The sequence below is a fragment of the Gadus morhua genome, chromosome 15 (assembly GCF_902167405.1).
Source record: "Gadus morhua chromosome 15, gadMor3.0, whole genome shotgun sequence".
NCBI lineage: Eukaryota > Metazoa > Chordata > Actinopteri > Gadiformes > Gadidae > Gadus > Gadus morhua.
The window spans coordinates 13,244,099-13,262,092 of record NC_044062.1 but is presented as its reverse complement, the minus strand read 5'-3'; the positions used below and the strand labels follow the sequence as shown (position 1 = coordinate 13,262,092).

Here is a 17,994-nt window from a genome sequence, read left to right as displayed (position 1 = left end):
TGTAAGATAGCAGTTATTGCCATGTAACCAGGCTTTTTAACTGATCTATGGGGTATTTTTTAGCACTGAAAGGCATACTTCAAAACACCAAAGTAATCCGTTTGATTCAAATGGAAAGAAAACATTATTTACGGAAATGCAAGTCTTTGTCAATTAATTGAATGTAAGACACACAAATATCAAAGGACAATCAAAAAGGGACCAAACTATTGTTACAAAACTTTATTTTGTGTAAGCTTGTGCTACGTTCTGTTACAACAAATTGAGGAAAATACAAAATTATCAAAGCTACTTTAGCTGACATTTTAAAACGTTTTTAAAGCACTTTTCATATTTGAAGCTACAGCTGCATTTGGATAATACAAAGTTAAAAAGGAGGTTTATAAAAATGTGCTTTGAGGCATGTTATTTTCCAACACCCTCCTGTCATCATTCAAGGTCAATGCTGTTAGGGCCTTATCTGTAAAAATTGTTATTTTAAACCAGTTTTTAATGAGTAGTAATCAACATTTTGGAATCAACAATGGAGAGCAAGTAGCTGCATTACATATCTAATTTTCTAGGATAAAATAACTTCCACTGTATAATTAAAGACCAAATAATCTGTAATGCATTGGTTCTGATTGGCAGATGAGTATGGGCCAATTCGTTTAGCTTTTCTCCCTCTGATCTTTGGTGCCAGTGTTTGGTTGCTATTTAACAGAACACAGCCTTATTGTGATTGCCGTACATTACCGATTCACAATACAGGTCTGTCTTTACAGTTCTGGAAACAGTGATTCTCCCTCAACGACAAACATTTATTGTGATTGGCAACACAATCCTTCCCACCGTTTTTTAACATGGGAGGTTTGACTAGTAATTATTAAAGGATTTTATGAAAATAGTGCTTTTCAAACCAGTGGCCACCTAAAGCACTGTACAATTATTGTCTCTCAATCACCCATTCATACACACATCATTACACCGACAAAGCGAAAGCCATGTTGTAAGTGCTAGGTTTCTTGGTCATGGACAACTCGGCGCTCAGCTAGGAGGAACAAGGGTTCGACCCAGCTACCTTCCGGTTGCTAGACAACCATTTCTACTTCATGAGGCACTGAAGACATAACCCTTCAAGAGGCTTAAAGAGTAGTCAAGTGGTTCTTCTTTCATCACAGTAACCGACACAATGGTGAACTGCAACACCCGAGGATTGATCCTGCAAAAATATTCGAGCTGCTCTAAGGAAATACACCCTCTTGAGTCTCTGAGGAACAAAATGTAATATAAAACCGTTCAATGTTATTTATTTGTTGTTTTGAAAATGTGTAGTTAGAGGTAAACTGGTAAGAAAATATTTTATATTTGAGAGAAAAGGTTCATAAAGTTGATAAGTCATGTGCTGTGGTGATGTATGCCGGAGATAATGCAAATTACTTTTACCTTTTGGGATTGAAAAGGTTAAAAGTATGCTTAGGTAAAGAGCACTGATTAAGATTCAAAAAGTAAATCGTCACACCCTCATAATGGTGTGGGAATCTAAAAAATATTCCCACAGACAAGCCAGATACTTAATATTCATCAAACAGTTCAGAAACCTAAATAATGTAAAAGTCTACCTTTGGTGGTTGGGCTGTAAGGCAGGAGCTCATAAAATATGTAAAATAAATTCCTTATTAAATGTAAATTAAATAAATCAATAAATAAACTTTACAAATCTTATGAGTTAACCGTTTGAACACTGGACAAATAAAAAAAAGAAGATGACAAAACTAACATAGAGGATCCTCTGGTAATAAGTCTGTCTACTGGTCTGTCTGTCTTTCTGTCCACTGGTCTGTCTGTTTGGCTGGCTACTTGTCTATCTGTCTGTCTTCTACTGGTCTGTCTGTCTGTCTGCTGCTCTGCCTATTGATTTGTCTACTGGTTGGTCTGCCTGTCCCTGGGCCAGGCGGTCCATGGCCGACAGGATGGCAGAGAAGAGGTTCTCTGTATTGCTCTCCAGCGCCTTGGTCTGCCTCTCGATCATAACCAGAGTGTCCCTCAGAACTAGAGAGAGAGAGAGAGAGAGAGAGAGAGAGAGAGAGAGAGAGAGAGAGAGAGAGAGAGAGAGAGAGAGAGAGAGAGAGAGAGAGAGAGGGAGCAAGAGAGAGAGAGAGAGAGAGAGAGAGAGAGAGAGAGAGAGAGAGAGAGAGAGAGAGAGAGAGAGAGAGAGAGAGAGAGAGAGAGGCAGAGGAAGGGAGACAGGGAGAGGGAGAGTGGGAGAGTAAGAGACAGACAAAGGCACATTCCATTTTAAGCATTATACGATTCATGTTTCTAATGCATCTGCAGAACACATCAATTCTCTCCCCTCTTCCATTAATGCGATTAGCTATGCAAGTCTGGCTGCATTGTGCCAACACAGTTCCAAGTTTCCTATTTCCTCCGGGCTGTGGTAGGGTTACACCAACCAAAACACACACACGCACATACACATATACACACACACACTTACATACACAAACACACACACACACACACACACACACACACACACACACACACACACACACACACACACACACACACACACACACACACACACACACACACACACACACACACACACACACCAAACACAACCACGCACAGATGCACACACCACGGACCTGGGGAGGTGCTGTTGAGGCAGCTGAGGAGCAGCTCTCCCGTGTGCAGGACAGAGGAGGCGAGGGGTTGATGGGAGGTCACCTCCTTCTGGAAGCTCTGGCGGTGAGAGAACAGGGTCAGTATGGGCAGGACGGAGGACATAGGAAGGTGCAATACTGAGTGAAGGGGTCACGGCAGAGAGTGGAACCACGGTTGAACTTATCGGTCCAGTGGCTGGACCCATGTCATGTAGTACCGCGGTGATCCACCAATTAAAATTGGTGGATCACTTTCCTTTTTGTGAGTGTGTGCAAGTGACTGTGAGATCTGTTGTCCCACAGATGACCCACACAGGGACCGGAAACTGGTTACCCCTAGGCTGCTCGACATTTGGCTTTAATATAACAACAGAGATTCTTTTAAGTCTTTTAAATTGTGGTACTAGATTTCACCTGGTACTGGGATCACCTGGTTCTGGAAGTCACCTGGTAGTGTACCTCACCTGGAACCAGGACGGCTTGTTACTGGACGTCACCATGTAACAGACCTTCCCTGGTACTCGGTCTCACCTGGTACTGGGCGAACGACGACTTGACACTCTCTAGGTTGGCGGTGGGTGGGGCCAGCACCTCCAACTTGTGGGCCACCGTGTACAGCCAGCCAATCAGCTGCTCCAGGTTGGAACAGAACACCTGAGTTGGGCGGAAAAAATGGGTCACATGACGCTAGCACAAGGGTAAGGGGTTCGATTCCCATTGGGGATCGCCCCATGCTAAGGTATGGTATAAGCAGTCATTTTAGCAGATGCTTTCTCCAAAGTGATTCACAGTCCATTAAGATACAGTATATGCCACCAGGGTTTAGGCATCATGTTTAAGGATGCAGACACAGGGAATTGAACGTACTGCTGAATAAGACGCTTGCTGAATAAATTAACGGAATATAATCATTTTTAAGTACATTTTTTTATTATTGTTTTTTGTGGTTGTGCAAAGTAACAGTAGCATACACTCTCACATACCAAAATACTTCCTAAATTCCATATACCTATATGTATGAGATCTACTGAGATTTTTGGGATTTTGGGAATTTGGGATATTGTTTTCATCGTGTCACGCTAATAAGAACAAATAAACCGCTAATAGTATCAAATAAATCCTGGCAAAAAGTGTTATCTTGTTAATTTTTCACGTGTAGTATATACTAAACAATTATTCACCTCAGCAGCGAATAATAGATAAATATCCTATCCCAGATTGGATATCATTAAACCTGAAAGTGACCCTGACCTGGCAAACCTTTTTGATTCCAAACCAATAGATCTCTCAGTGGATCCTAGCCCTCTATGTAAAGTGTCTAAGGTCATACGTCGTCCATAACCCACTGGACGTCTAAGACCTGCCGCTACCTGGATGTGCTGCATGAGGGAGGGGGAGCCTCCCTCCTCCTCCTCCTCGGCCCCGGGGCCCCCACTGCGGAGGGCGTGGAGGCAGACCCCGCTCAGCTGCTCCACCAGGGCCTCCACGTCCCTGAGGGCCGCCTGGCTCACCGCTCCGACGGCGGGCCCCTCCGTCTGCCCGTCCCCCCCACTACCAGCGCCGGTGACGTCACCCCCGCCTCGCGTCCCTTCAGAGCGGACATGCCCGCGGCGCGCCGCTAAGCAGCCACAACAAACAAACAGACAACAAATTCAAAATGGTTCCCTGTGAAGCCCGAAGCACACAGTACTCATTTAGCTTCATTATTGTAACGCGACCCCAAATAAGAACCAGAATCAAATTGTGTTGACCAAGCGCACAGAGGGCGAATTTAGAGGCAGCTGTTTTTTTTCCGAGTCCATCTTCGACGGGGATATTCCAAAAACGATATTTCCTGCCTGTACCGACACCGGCCGTGTACTTTGGAGATTATTTGGGAATGAGATTTTATCTTTTGTAGTTTTACCAGAATGTCTGAATTATGAATACTAAATAGCTGAGGTTTTCCTTGTCAGTATAAATAATAACACTAGTATTAACTCTTCTTCTCTTGATTCCTGCCACTGAACACACACCGCACTCAAGACACATAGACAACTCCCAGCCCCCTCTCAAATGTACCTTGAGCGACCTTCTCCAGCTCCTCCTGGTCCCCCTCCTTCGCCTGGGGTATCTGGGGCCTTCTGAGGGGCCGTGGGCAAGGGGGGTCCTCCGACTCCAGATTGTCCCAGCTGCCTGTGAGCGTGAGGGGCTGACAGAGCGTGGCAGTCACCTCCCTGACCTGGAAGTGGTACAGAGGAGACACATGCACCATGGAGACATTCAATCATATATTTTCGTGTGCTATTTGGGGATTTATGGACAGAGCGAAGATAGATAGACAGAAAGGTCGATTGAAGAATTTAACCTGGCTCTCTACAAGGTCCAAACGTTTGCCTACAATATTAGTCACTAGCTATTGTGCCAACCCAACATTCAGGACTGTTGAGGAAAAAAAACAAAAACATACAATCCCATCCATTGTATCTAGTACAGCCACAAACAATGAAACTAAGATGCAAGATAGCGGCCCATGAAACACACATTGTACGAGGAAATCCTGACCTTCTCTCTGAGGATCAGTAAGTGACATTACATGTAGAGCAGTAAATGAAAGTAACAACAAGCATACAGGCCCAAGTACCTCCGGGCCTAATAAGTTATTGATGCTGTGCATATGTATAGATAACGTTGCATTAGGTTACTCCCTTATCTCCCCCTGACCTGGTTGGCGAGCGATTGTAGCTCCTCCAGCTGGTCTGGAAGAGGCCTGAACTCCTCGTCCCAATCCCCAGCCGAGGTGCACCGTGGTCGGGGAAACAGTAGGCTGGTGGAACGGACGCACCGAATGGATGACGAGGAAAAGGAGTGGCTGAAGAGAGGGGCATTCGTTGGTCTCTGGTGGTGCAGACCGCCTGCCCTGCTAGGGCTGGGCCTGGCTCCTCCAGCTGGGTCCTGGCTAGAGTCCAGACTCTCCAGGGACAAACCGACGGGATCCGTGTGGGAAGGAAGGGAGCTAGCTAGAGGCAGGCTGTCCCAAGACCTCGGCAGGCCCTGGAGCTCAGAAGACGTTTGGCCTCCGTTCCGGCCCCAGACCTGCTTGGACTTCCCCGTACCGCTTGACCAAAAGTCCAAACCTGACAGACTGTTGGAGCTGCAGAATCCGTCCAGCCCGATCCCAGAGTCCTGGAGAGTTTGGTCGCCCGTCCGGAGAAGAGAGCCCCCCTGTTTCCGAAGGTCTTTCCTATCGCCGGTCCCCTCCCCTGGCCGCAGAGGGTAGGTGTAGTCCAGCAGGGCCTGGTATTCCCTGTTTGCGTCCCAGCTTGGGGATTCCCTGTCTGGGGACGGAGGCAGGGACCGGGGTATGGCGCAGGCCCAGTAGTTGGCCTGATGCGGGGACATGTTGTCGAGGTTTGGGGGTGTGTGTCTCTTTAGGTAACCCAGGGAGGAACTCTTGGTCAGGTTTGTCTCTGCTCCTCCATCCCCTCCTCTCGCCCCTGCTGGGCTCCTTGTACCCGGCCTGCTGTCAGACCACAGGGGCCTGGAAAGACATGGATGAGGACAGATGTCCGGAGGCAGCCGAGTGGAGGACAGTCGAGGGCTGGAAGGAGACTTTGGGGAGTGGACCTCCAGGGACGGGCTGGAGAGGCTGCTACGATCAGATCCTTCCTCCAGAAACGTTGAAGCAAAGGCTGACTCGTGGAGGGAGGGTCCAGCCCTGAGGTCGGAGACGCCCAGAGGGGAGGTGAGGTCTTCTCTCGAGGCTGAGCCAGCCGAGGAGGTATGTCCAGTATGTTGTAGGTTGAGGCCAGTGGAGGGCACCGTGTGTCTTGGACTCGAATACCGTCTCGTGATGTCAATCTCTGCATGCTGGTGAGAGGCTGACGGCCTAGTACCTGCCCAATCCTAAAGCAAAAAGGGGAAGGACTTGTGACTGAAGTCCACAGTCAGCAGATGATATCTTGTGCAAGAAATGTTGCATTTCGTAAAAAATGTCTGTGTAAGATTATGCAGTGTTGTGGTTCAACGGTTTACAAGGTGAGACACAAAGATTAAATCATGATTCACTTTCAAATGTAGCATTCCTGAATAGATTGACCCTTTGGACCAATCGTTGTAATTTATAGAGATCCTTTGAGGTGACTTTTACCGTCACATAGAATGGTCCTTTTGGTAACGATTCAACACAGCTTCAATTTGCGGTTATGGTTATCATCTCATTAATTTCCTCCAGTCGTTGAAAATTAATAATAAACAAACAATATACTTTCGATCGATTGAATCACATCGGATTGAATCAAACTATGATGCAGTTAGACACCTTGATGATGCAGTGAATACAATCCAATCAAAGAGAGGGAAACTAAACAATAAAACTATCAAGCACAATGCCAATCACACACCAACAATGTATAACTATTATATATTAATGCTAAATCATCTTTTTGATTCCCTTGGCCACTCTGTACTCGGCCCACTTAGTTTATTCCTCAGTAGTCCAATTTGAATTGTATGCTTTGATTTTCATTATTCTCGCTTGTAAGTCGTTTTGGATAAAGGTTTCATAGATCTGAAGTCAAACCATATAGCTAGCTCCATCCTTCCCCCTCACCTCCTCACGTTGGCTCGTCTGAACGTTGGTCTTCTTCAGGATGGACGCCTGTGGTTCTGCCGGGAACAGGGGTCTCCTCGTGACATACCGCCTGTCACTCAAATACGTGGAGGTAGGCGCCATGGTTACGCTTTTATACCTCCGGAAACCTCCCTGTTCCTTCTCTTCGTCCTTAACCCCGGGGGATGTGAAGGCACTTCCCAACTCCCGGTTCAGGGTCGGTCTGGGGTCGACAGACTCCAGGAATGGCCGTCGGTTCCAGTCCCTGCTGCACCCAGGGGTGTCCATCGAAGAGGGGGATTCTGGTAGAGAGGTCCTCCTGTCAGCTCGCAACATGCCACGTAGTGCTAGGGAAGGCACGGTGATGCCTCGGGATGCCACCACCAGCACAACTGAGACAGATAATAAGGGTGTGATAATCAGTTGTAATTCCATCGACATGTCCTATGTGTATTGTCTAAAGAAACCATTCAAAAGGAAGTGAACACTGATGATGCTGTTCTGAAAGCATTGGATGTTGGATACAGTGCACCTCAGTGTGGGAGTATGATCTGCTTGGGAACGGTCTCAATAATAACACCCACCTTGTTCAGACCTGTCTTCCCCTCGCTTCAACGAGCAGAGATACACTCATGGGGGCAGAGTGTGTTTCAGAGGCAGCCATTGCTGTCTACAGGGTCATCTATAGTTGGACACGACCTGGCTGGCTATTTATATTATTGTCACATGAGTAAATTATGAGTGGAGACTGGGTGAGTACGAACAGGTCCTGCCGAGAGAATCCTTCCATTTAGTCATTGAGGTTTAATCTATTTTGCAAATAGATGCCTATATTTATCTCTTTAATTACCAAATCATCTTAAAGAGAAAATTATTGTACCCCATAATATAGAAAATCTGCACAAACCCTTTCATAATTATAAGAACATAAGATTGAGGCCTATTTGACACTATTTAAATCGATATATCAACAACACAGCTGAAACTATATTACTCTAAAATTGAAAACTACGTCAACATTTTATTCAGAAAAATTGTAAGCTTGCAACATGTTTTGTAGTTGCTATATATTATCAAGCTTATCAAATGATTGCTTTGACATCATCTAACCCTCATCACCACAGTCCCCATGATGAGTGTCTGGTTCCCATGGCAACCAACCAGAGTTGCTCCCTTCCTGATCAGGCCGTCAGTGAACACAAGGCACACTAGACCCCACAGACACACACACAAACACACACACACACAAATCAGAAAACACTGTCACACACACACACACACACACACACACACACACACACACACACACACACACACACACACACACACACACACACACACACACAGTCATCAAACACATTAACTGGCATATCATTTGTATTTTTTATGTGATTCTATACTTGAGGAGCTCATTTAGTATTTTTAAATGGATTATGCAGCTTCTCCTTCACATACATTCAGCCAGTCACATGACATCTGAAGAACTGGCTCAAGAGAGCATATGTTTATGTCAGAGAGACAGTCAGTTGATAACAACCATGTTTCTTCTATGTATTGAAAACAAGGGCTATTCGTTTTCACATATGTTATACATATAGGCCTACTTTTTTGCCAAAATAATATATTGGCAAAAGGTTTTATTTTAGAATATGACCGTTGTTCTTGTAATTATTACACAGGGCCATTTCAACCTAGTTATCACAGTCTGACGTACATACAACAAGTTTAGGTAATTACATATGAATTACCACAAGGAATGTCACACATGGCATGGCAACCATGGCAACAGCAAGCAGTCACCCCAAACAAAAGTGACCTCTAGGAACTGTGCTGTCCTGTTCCTCACACTGCCCTCTACGCATGCGCTGTCTGTGTTCTCTGGAGATAATTTGCGTTTCATCTCTCTGATGAGTGTACAACTATAACCTCGCTCGTTCTGTATTTTAAGGGAAGTTCTGTGTTTTAGGGAAGATCTGTTGAGTTATGAGCGAATGGATAGATCAACAAGTGACAGTGGAAAAAAACACCGCATGATGTTTGAGAAAACAATATCAAGTAAAAATACACAAAACGGAGTTTGTATCAAAAACGGACGTTACAATTATTTCTAGATCTCTACGACAGTATACATGTATTATTAATGACGGCTGGCCGGATATAAGTGCGGTCCGCCCCCTGGATACGTGCATGATTTTTCATCGCAGATGTGTGGGAACGGTAGGGCATTGTATGAACAGAACAATTCACTACAGTAATCAAAAGAACATACACTCAAAACGTCACCTTATTATTCTCTTATTTAACGCCAGAATGCAGATTGCCATCAGCACTATTCCAGCTAGGGTGAGCAAAGCCACGGCCCGTTAGACCAGCCCAAACAATAGAATAGTGGCTCGTTTTATAAATGCAAAAACTCACCCCATTTAGTTAAACGATGAAACGCCGATTCAGTTCATAGTTACTTCCATGGTTCATAAGCTAAATGTAGCCGTGAAATGTAGCCGCGGCTGTGCCTTCTTACCACGGAACAAAAATTATCACTGTAGAAAAAGCTTTCACTAACAGTAGCAGGAAATGGCGAGATACACCGCCCTGTGGACATGAAAGGTATCGCATGCACAGTGTTGGGCAGTATTCACTTTTGACAAATATTTGTCAACCTCAAAAGTCATATGAAGTGTGACAATAATAATCATTCACCATGTTTCAGAATCACTTTTTGCATACTTAAACTTAAATATGGATTTCAGTTTATTAATTATGATATAAAGTACTGACAGTATGCCTCACAGAATTTATGGTGGAAGGAAAGTTGTCTGAGAGTTAGCTGACATTCACAACACAAGTAAATCAGATCAATGGTTACAATCTTTAATTTAATCTTCAAGTCAAACTTTCAGATTCTGTACAATACGGAACGACCTTGCACAACAAGAAATAAATATATGCAAAATACATGTCCTTCGAAAGTGTAGATGTGCAAATGCAATAGCACTATACAAATAAAAGGCGAGAAAGTAATTTTAACCATCTTTTTTGGATTAATTTTCCTTTTCCTTTTACCAGCGGTTTATAATACGGCCGTACCACCTGCCATTTTCCATCAAAATAGACTTGTAGAAGGATAAGACAAACAACGTAGTTTTCCTCTGGGGTTACATTCCCAAAGCAGATGAATCCAGGTTGTATACTATCTCTTAACCTAGGAGAAGAATACACTAGAAGTCCACACAGCGGCCCTTCCTCTCCCAGTCTCCATAACGGGTTGGCTCTAGGCCCCGGGGACCCCCCTCCTCCTTGGTCTCTGGGTTCACGTCATTGGGGAATCCTTGGTGGAGGAGAAGACTTCAATCAACATAGTGCATTGATTCATCCGTAGAAACCAATCCAAGCCGATAGTGATAACAAGGTAGGCTTATTGGTAGAACTAGGACTCCAAAGGCTTGACCCACTGCTCTTAAGAATGTGGCACAATGACCCTACATTTCCTCGAATGGTCTTACTTTTAAGGGCTTCTGGGTTCTTCTCCTCGGGAGTGTCAAGTCGACCCTGGGGTGTTATGGCTTTCTTCAGCGGCTGCTTGTCCTTCGCAGCTCCGCTCATTGACCGAGGGCATCCTGTTAAGTAAACGCATTGAATTATTCATCAAGCTATAGGCTTATAAAATGAAAAACAACGTATATTAATTCCTCACATCTAGAAGGAAGACTTTCCTTGATGATCACCTTTATAAAATGCTGTAATTATGCTTTGCCTGAAGGCTGAATATCAACAACCACTGATTTGAGAGAGTTTGGGTTGTACGCTCTTAGCCTATCGATAGAAGATCAGTGTTTCAAAAACAGTAAACAAATCGTACATTACTGACCTGATAAAATTGTTTCTCTGATGAAACTCCGGGATAATAAAGATGTGGTTGTCGCGGCACATCTTTGTAGAGACATATTTTAGTAGGAGATAACTGATATAACAACGTTAAATGTTTCTCTCGAACAGTTATACAATCCTCATCTGGTTTGTCGCGTTAAAATGACGTTTCCTATTATTCCTCGTTGCGTTGCAGTTCCTCGATATCGCCACTAGAGAGGGACAGAACGCAAGGATTATCCAGTTTGGCCCTATGTGAATGGAATCTGTCGATCGAAGCAGTGTTTGTTTATATTATGATATATATCTCATGTATATATCTTTTTACTTAGCTATATATTTTACCTTTAGAGACGCTTACTATGGCCTCTCCATCTATCTATATATCTATCTATCTGTCTGTCTGTCTGTCTGTCTGTCTGTCTGTCTGTCTGTCTGTCTGTCTGTCTGTCTGTCGGCTGGCTGGCTGGCTGGCTGGCTGGCTGGCTGGCTGGCTGGCTGCTAATAGGCTTTTCCATCTATATATCTATATATGCTGTGGCGTGGTGTAGCCTATGCCTATAGAATATTAACACATTTCAAAATATTCTTGTCGTTGAGATCGATTTTTCTGTTCACTTGTTTTGTAACTGATGCCTTTTCAAAGGCCTCAAGCAGACTGGGAACCTAATTTTAGCTTATTCTCTCATTGGATCCATGTCACTAACAAGACAGAAATAAGCGTTTTAGCAAGTATTCATTATTTTCCTCAAATACGGGGACCTATGACTAGACAGTTACAATTCGTCTGACGTCTAAAGGATTTTATTCGTTTGCCAGACGTCATGACGAAATACAGAAGACGGAAATGTGATTCGTCAATCGTGCCCATGGACCTAGCATGGACCTGTGCCGTCTTGCATTGATGCCAAGTTGGATTTTGAGTGAGTATGGTTTCCATGGTAACCGCCAGAATACAGCCGATCAGTTATCTTTGCTGTTAAAGTGGGAAATTAAATTCCCGGCATGCAGTCCGTGCAGACGAAGGGGACGAGGTAAAGTTCTGGAGAGGCTCACATCACACGCACACACGCACACCACCACACACCCGCACACACACACACACACACACACACACACACACACACACACACACACACACACACACACACACACACACACACACACACACACACACACACACACACACACACACACACACACACACACACACACAGTGTGGGAGAGAGAGAAGATGATGATGAAGTGGGATGGAGAGAGAGACATAATTGTGAATTACGTACATCCTTATGCTGAACCGTTTGGCTCGTCATCTCTGACACCCACATCCATCACGCGCTACGATTGTCAGCCATTGAGGAATCGCCTCGTGTTTTGAACACATGGCGTTTGTCAATAATAAGTCTTCCGATATCCATCTGTAATTTACTCTTACTTTACAAAATAAGAGTTTGCTGATTATTTGGAAGGACATTTTCAAAAGGCTTGAGGACCAATAGGCTTTGTTCTCATTAATAACAAGTTAATGATTTACATTTAAAACAATGCAACACACCCGATCATTATAGATAACTTGAATTCATTTTAAATGGGATGGAAACAGGTGATTCTTAACGCTGCATCATTGGTCAAATCAACATCACAAGTAAGAAACATGTTGTAACCAAACGAATTAGGCCTATTGTTAAATCAAATAATGTTGCAACCGTTGCTATTGTTTAATATTGTTGAGAAGGAACTTGTTCAAAATAATTTACATTCAATTGTATTTTGTCAAATAGGCTATCCTATATCTTGCGGAATTTAAACAAAATGTAGGCAATCTGTTCCGACATGAACACAAATACAATCCAGCACATGGATGGGGTCTTCTTAATTGCGTTTAGCCATGAACAAATATTGTAGGCTAGATGAAATATAAACAACATGATACCTCTATGGTGTAGGCTACTTTGACAACTGAACGTAGGCCTATGCTATAATGTATAAAAGATCCGAAAACGTGATGAGAAATAAATACATCATACAGACAAGTGGTTTTAAATCTTCTTGAAATGTCTGTTAAATAGTGCTTGAGGATATAGGCCAAGAAAAAGTTTTTTAAAATGTGCTAAAGGTGCTCTTTCAGTCAAATAAAAATGTCGATAATATTGAATATTGAAAAAAATCATTGATTGCAAAGATGAGAATTGGGAGTTAAGATATGAAAATATGACTCTGGGGAGGGTGGGTCCCCCCAGGATGCCTAATCTGATAAAATTCGGGTTCGCCATTAGCGGTTATCGAGCCGGTTTAAATGGTCTATATTGCCAAATCTCTGGTCCTTGAAGTCATTGATGTCTTCTTATGCCTTGTAATGGCGTTTCCAACACCAGAGTATTTTGACTGCAATGCAGCATGCCAATTTATTTCCAGCCCCCCTCGCTCTCGCTCTGTCTTTTCTTCTTTAATCCAACATCCAAGTGAACAATCTTTAAAAAAAGCTGATAGAAAAAAACTGAGGGCAGTTTTTGGAGGTCCTATTCGCATGCCGACACGCTGCTGATTTTGCCCGTGTTCTCTGTCCATGGCTGCAGGTTCTGGAGGGCGTACAGGGAGCTGTTGTGAAGGCACAGCGGGTCAGGGGTCACGGGCTGGTTGATGGTCTTCTGGAAGGCCTCCTGCTGGAGCTGCATGAGAATGCGGTTCGCCTGCTGCCGCTCAGCTTCTCGTTCCTCCGCCGTCTGCCGCCTGCGAACCAAACGTGGCCTCAGCGTTATTTACCGGCGTCACAGGCTGTTCTATAAATGACATTTTTGTGTACAGTAGGCCTACTTCCATAACAGCAACAAGATGGGCTTATAACACTTTTTATGGGTTTTTTTCTGCGTGCATTTGCGCTCAATTTGTTTCTGTGAATTAAGGCAATCCAAAACGGATTATACTAGGCTATTGGTCCACAGGTTGTCGTTTTTAACTTCCATCTTTTATTTTCATTAAGTTTCAATTATTTTATTTCAGTGTAAATCTAGTTTCGCACAATCATAATTATAGAGCGGGAAATAGAAGCAGCATAGTTTGGATCTCATCGTCTGTTTAAACCCTACTCACCCCAAAAAGATAAAGATAATATCAATTATAATTGTTATCCTTATACTATTACAAATATTTTATGTTTCAAACTTAATTTCTGGTCTAACTATATGGCTTTTTAATTATTAGCAAGAGATGGAACGATGAAAAAGAGATAGAGATAGTAATTTGTGTTAGTCCTAGTTATTATTTTACTAGCCAAAGTTAGAAAAAAGTTAAAAGATGAAATAAAAAAATTGAATACACTAATTTAATTTCAATATTTTTAAATTTCAATATTCACCAAAGAAAAGTTTATAACAAATGTATTTCTTTAATATGGCTAAATGCATAAATCTTTCAATATGAATAGATAACAAATGTATTCCCGTGTGTGCAATCCGAGCCTCTTATCTTTGATTATCTCCGGTATTTAATTTGAGTTATTTAAGCCTTGATAACATACCTTTCCAACAAACCAAACAAAGCACTGTAAATTAGCCTATATATTGGGAACCATAACTCTTATTTTGTTGACTTCAGCAATATCAGTAAACTAATAGTAGGGCCTACACCTATTATTATAGACCTGGCCTATATAAACAACTCACGGGATTGCTGTTATTAACAGATTTTTATGCACTTCTGAGTTCTGTAGTATTTTGGTCGTTTTTGATTTATCGAAGATAAAGACGTTTTTAAAAAGGCAATAAACCACACAATATATGTTGTTTGTTTCATTTATATTTGTATCATCGAATACAACTACAATTTTTGATATTTGTTATATTATATATTTTTTTAATCAAGAATTAGGACAGGTGCAGAGCGAGAAATTATGCAATAACGTCTGAATCGATTACCCGCGAACTCCGGGTCCCACTAGGTAAGACGATGCGCATCCCAACCTTTACCTCCATTTGGTCCTCCTATTCTGGAACCACGTCTTGACCTGCGCGTCCGTCATCTTCAGGGCTTTGGCGAGGGCCGCGCGCTCCGCCGACGCCAGGTACTTTTGCCGGTGGAAGCGCTTCTCCAGCTCGCAGATCTGCAGGCGCGTGAACGACGTCCGCGGCTTCTTCTTTTTGGGGGGCGTGCGGTTCTGGTACGGGTGACCTACGCGGCGTGTTACAGTGAGTGGTGAGAGGGCCACTGTGTGCGGGGGAAGAGAGAGAGAGGGAGCGAGAGAGAGAGAGAGAGATGGAGGGCGAAAGTAAGCGGCACAGAGTCAGAGAAAAAGAAAACAGGGCAGCAGAGACCGACACATTACAAGCGAAGATGAAGGGGAATGGAAGGGACAGCCAAGCTCTCCTACTGCAGATCCACTTTAATCCTGTGCTGATTGGCTCAACAGTTATATTGCTCTAGAATGTATCGGTTATGCATGTCACACATTCTATTGGGTTTCACTTAAAATATTCAAGCCTTTGAATATATTCTAACATGTACATTTGGCAACTGACCAAAATCGTTGTTTTTGTCCAGCAAACTCCGTCCCAAGTCTACTCAAATCCCTCTACGCCTATTATACTATTTTATGTTATGGTCCACGGGGAAATATTTATTTAGGGCCCTGCAGAAAGATACTGTGTGTATAATATAGGCCTGTCCAAATGACACAAGCGGAAATAAACCATGCACGTGAAAGGGTCCACGTCAAACGCACACAATCCTACGGAGACCAAAGGCCATAAGGATATAGAAGTCTAAAAAAGTGTATTAGACCATTTTATTTGAACAAAGTCAAAGATATTGTAATAGAATCCTTTTTTTCTTTCAAATACCTAAATTGAGGACAATTAACGAATGGCAGCTCCGTTATTTCGCGTTCCATGTATCCATTACGCAAAGCATTACGCACGACCTACCCGTGAAACGATCTTTGGTATACCGTCTGTTGCTCTCCATCCATGGGAACGTGAGTCCTGTCAGGTTGTTGATGGCCCCGGACATCATGCCACCGTTCTGTAAGGAGGCGTGCCCGCTGCCCATCGGCCGGTGCGCCGGCACGCGGATCACTCCGGCGCCGTTCACATTACTTCCGTTCAAGCTCACCCCCATGTTCATGTTGTACGTGCCGCCAAGGGACCCCATCCCGCAGGAGTTGTTGTTGTTGTTGTTCATGTGGTTCATGTTGTTGTATCCATTATTGCTGCACGTGAAGCCGCCGTTCATGCCGCCGTAGGCCGCGCTCACCACGCAGCCGCCGTAACCGTAGTCCGGCTGCTCGTGCATCCTCGCGCCCAGCATGCAGCTCTGCTCCACGTTGTTTAGGATCTGGTCGATACCGAAGCTGATGGGCTCAGCGTGCGTGTGCTGGAGATGCGCCCCGCCGATGATGTGCTCCATGACCTCCAGCTCGAGCGCCCCCGCCTCCGCGCGAGGACCCCAGAAGGTGCGCTCCGTGCCGCCGCAGCTCCTTACGCTCTCAGAGCTTTGGAGTCTTCTCGGGCTCGTGGTCCTCCGCCGTTCCTATCTAATGATGAGTGTGGGTGCATATGTGTGTGTATGTGTGTGTGTGTGTGTGTGTGTGTGTGTGTGTGTGTGTGTGTGTGTGTGTGTTTGGGAAGAGGGAGAGATAGCCCTCGCACGCGCATGTGTCTGCTCGCTATTGGAGAGCGTGCGGTGAGAGTGAGTCTTAACAACAAGCCTTCTCTGTTTGTTTCCCGCCCTCCCGCCTCCCCCTTTTGGAGTCGCGAGCCAGCCGGCCTGCGAGCAGGGGCATCAATCAAAGTGGCAAATAGACAGCGCGAGATTAAGAACCAATTGTAGGCCTCAATTGGCTAAAGACTCACCCGACCAGAGGTATGAGTGGATGGAATCGGTGTGGCTTAGTAATAATAAAGAATAACACTATTTATGGCACCTTTTATAAACACTGTTTACAAATTGCTTGAACAGAAAAAATGTCTGATGCTATATGAAGGGTTTCTTTAAAGAAATGTATAATTTGTTAACACGAATCCAGTTTTTCATAGGGTTAAAAATGCTATTTCATACACGTGCAATAAATTCACATATATTTAAGCCCAAACAAAAAGTAATGTTTTCCATTCGAGTTCACTGTTTTACACACAAAGGGTGATATTAATAAGCACCAAACAACTACGTAAAATAAACACATTTTTAGTCAACGCATCGTTGATAATGAGCCAAAAAATTGTTTATTTTGTGCAAACAAATTATATAATGACTATGCGTGCCTAGATTATTATTTATTCATGTTTAAATCGTAATAATGCGTTTTTATTAGCAAGTGATTGAACGACACGATTGCTCCGCGCGTTGAATATAAGTCCAGATATTTTTCTTCTTCTTTCATTCCGGTTCTTTCCTGTTCCAGAGCATTAACTGAAACCCCCACCATAGTAGTCAAAAATATGCATAATGCAAAATGTGCCCACATGTATTGGGTATTAGTTTTATTTTCTAGTGAAATTATTAATGCATCTTATACATGATCAATGGATAGGCCATATGCACCATGCTCTGAACTGCAGGGAAATATTTAGGGAGATCACATATTAATCTTTCCTTTAGCATATTCACAGACCATCAATAAACAGATGGCTTTTTTCGAGGAAACCTCCATTATCGGTTAGGCATATGCAAAATAAAAAAAATAAACAGACAAACGTATGCACTTGAAAACAATTAAATGAAAAATGAAACCGCCATGGCCATTGATTTTCTCTCCATCTCAAAACCGCAGAGACGTAATTACTTAACATAGGGCATTAGGCAATTCATAATTTATGAGGTTTCGCTAGTTCTCATTGGCCAATTGACAATCATAAAATTTTAATGCACGAGGTAGCCTATCCCCGCTGCCCG

General features: G+C 43.5%; 3 protein-coding genes across 4 annotated transcripts; all 3 read right to left on the bottom strand.

The window, feature by feature from the left end:
- Nucleotides 1-207: 207 nt before the first annotated feature.
- On the bottom strand, nt 208-9,848 carry cep68 (centrosomal protein 68). The gene is made up of 8 exons (XM_030379801.1): nt 9,661-9,848; nt 7,243-7,634; nt 5,355-6,536; nt 4,713-4,872; nt 4,022-4,269; nt 3,183-3,305; nt 2,634-2,730; nt 208-2,031 (listed from the first exon to the last, which is right to left on the bottom strand). Exons 2-8 carry the CDS (start codon nt 7,576-7,578, stop codon nt 1,859-1,861), a joined length of 2,319 nt encoding a protein of 772 aa, XP_030235661.1. The 5' UTR covers nt 7,579-7,634; nt 9,661-9,848; the 3' UTR covers nt 208-1,858.
- Nucleotides 9,849-10,092: 244 nt separating this feature from the next.
- sdhaf4 (succinate dehydrogenase complex assembly factor 4) lies at nt 10,093-11,330 on the bottom strand. Its single transcript, XM_030379809.1, has 3 exons — nt 11,111-11,330; nt 10,746-10,859; nt 10,093-10,570 (listed from the first exon to the last, which is right to left on the bottom strand). The coding sequence occupies exons 1-3, from the start codon at nt 11,184-11,186 to the stop codon at nt 10,461-10,463; spliced, it is 300 nt and encodes a 99-aa protein (XP_030235669.1). The 5' UTR covers nt 11,187-11,330; the 3' UTR covers nt 10,093-10,460.
- Nucleotides 11,331-12,594: 1,264 nt separating this feature from the next.
- tlx1 (T cell leukemia homeobox 1) lies at nt 12,595-16,800 on the bottom strand. 2 transcript variants are annotated; one of them, XM_030379805.1, is made up of 3 exons: nt 16,029-16,800; nt 15,075-15,276; nt 12,595-13,839 (listed from the first exon to the last, which is right to left on the bottom strand). In XM_030379805.1, the coding sequence occupies exons 1-3, from the start codon at nt 16,507-16,509 to the stop codon at nt 13,629-13,631; spliced, it is 894 nt and encodes a 297-aa protein (XP_030235665.1). In that variant the 5' UTR covers nt 16,510-16,800; the 3' UTR covers nt 12,595-13,628. The 2 variants fall into 2 exon arrangements, with proteins under 2 accessions (XP_030235665.1, XP_030235664.1); XM_030379804.1 differs by having other exon boundaries at nt 15,075-15,312; nt 16,029-16,794.
- Nucleotides 16,801-17,994: the final 1,194 nt, after the last annotated feature.

Bases quoted from the DNA above. Each gene is read 5' to 3' on its own strand.
- cep68 (XM_030379801.1), bottom strand. From the start codon at position 7,578: ATGTTGCGAGCTGACAGGAGGACCTCTCTACCAGAATCCCCCTCTTCG. The intron at 4,873-5,354 runs GTCAGGGGGAGA...TACCACTTCCAG, and splicing joins TACAATCGCTCGCCAACCAG to GTCAGGGAGGTGACTGCCAC. The intron at 2,731-3,182 runs GTGAGACCGAGT...TCTCACCGCCAG, and splicing joins CGTCGTTCGCCCAGTACCAG to AGCTTCCAGAAGGAGGTGAC.
- tlx1 (XM_030379804.1), bottom strand. From the start codon at position 16,509: ATGGAGCACATCATCGGCGGGGCGCATCTCCAGCACACGCACGCTGAG. The intron at 15,313-16,028 runs GTAGGTCGTGCG...CCCCGCACACAG, and splicing joins TACCAAAGATCGTTTCACGG to TGGCCCTCTCACCACTCACT. The intron at 13,840-15,074 runs GTAAAGGTTGGG...TTTGGTTCGCAG, and splicing joins AATAGGAGGACCAAATGGAG to GCGGCAGACGGCGGAGGAAC.
- sdhaf4 (XM_030379809.1), bottom strand. From the start codon at position 11,186: ATGTCTCTACAAAGATGTGCCGCGACAACCACATCTTTATTATCCCGG. The intron at 10,860-11,110 runs GTCAGTAATGTA...TTTACTTAACAG, and splicing joins CAGAGAAACAATTTTATCAG to GATGCCCTCGGTCAATGAGC. The intron at 10,571-10,745 runs GTAAGACCATTC...TCCTCCACCAAG, and splicing joins GAACCCAGAAGCCCTTAAAA to GATTCCCCAATGACGTGAAC.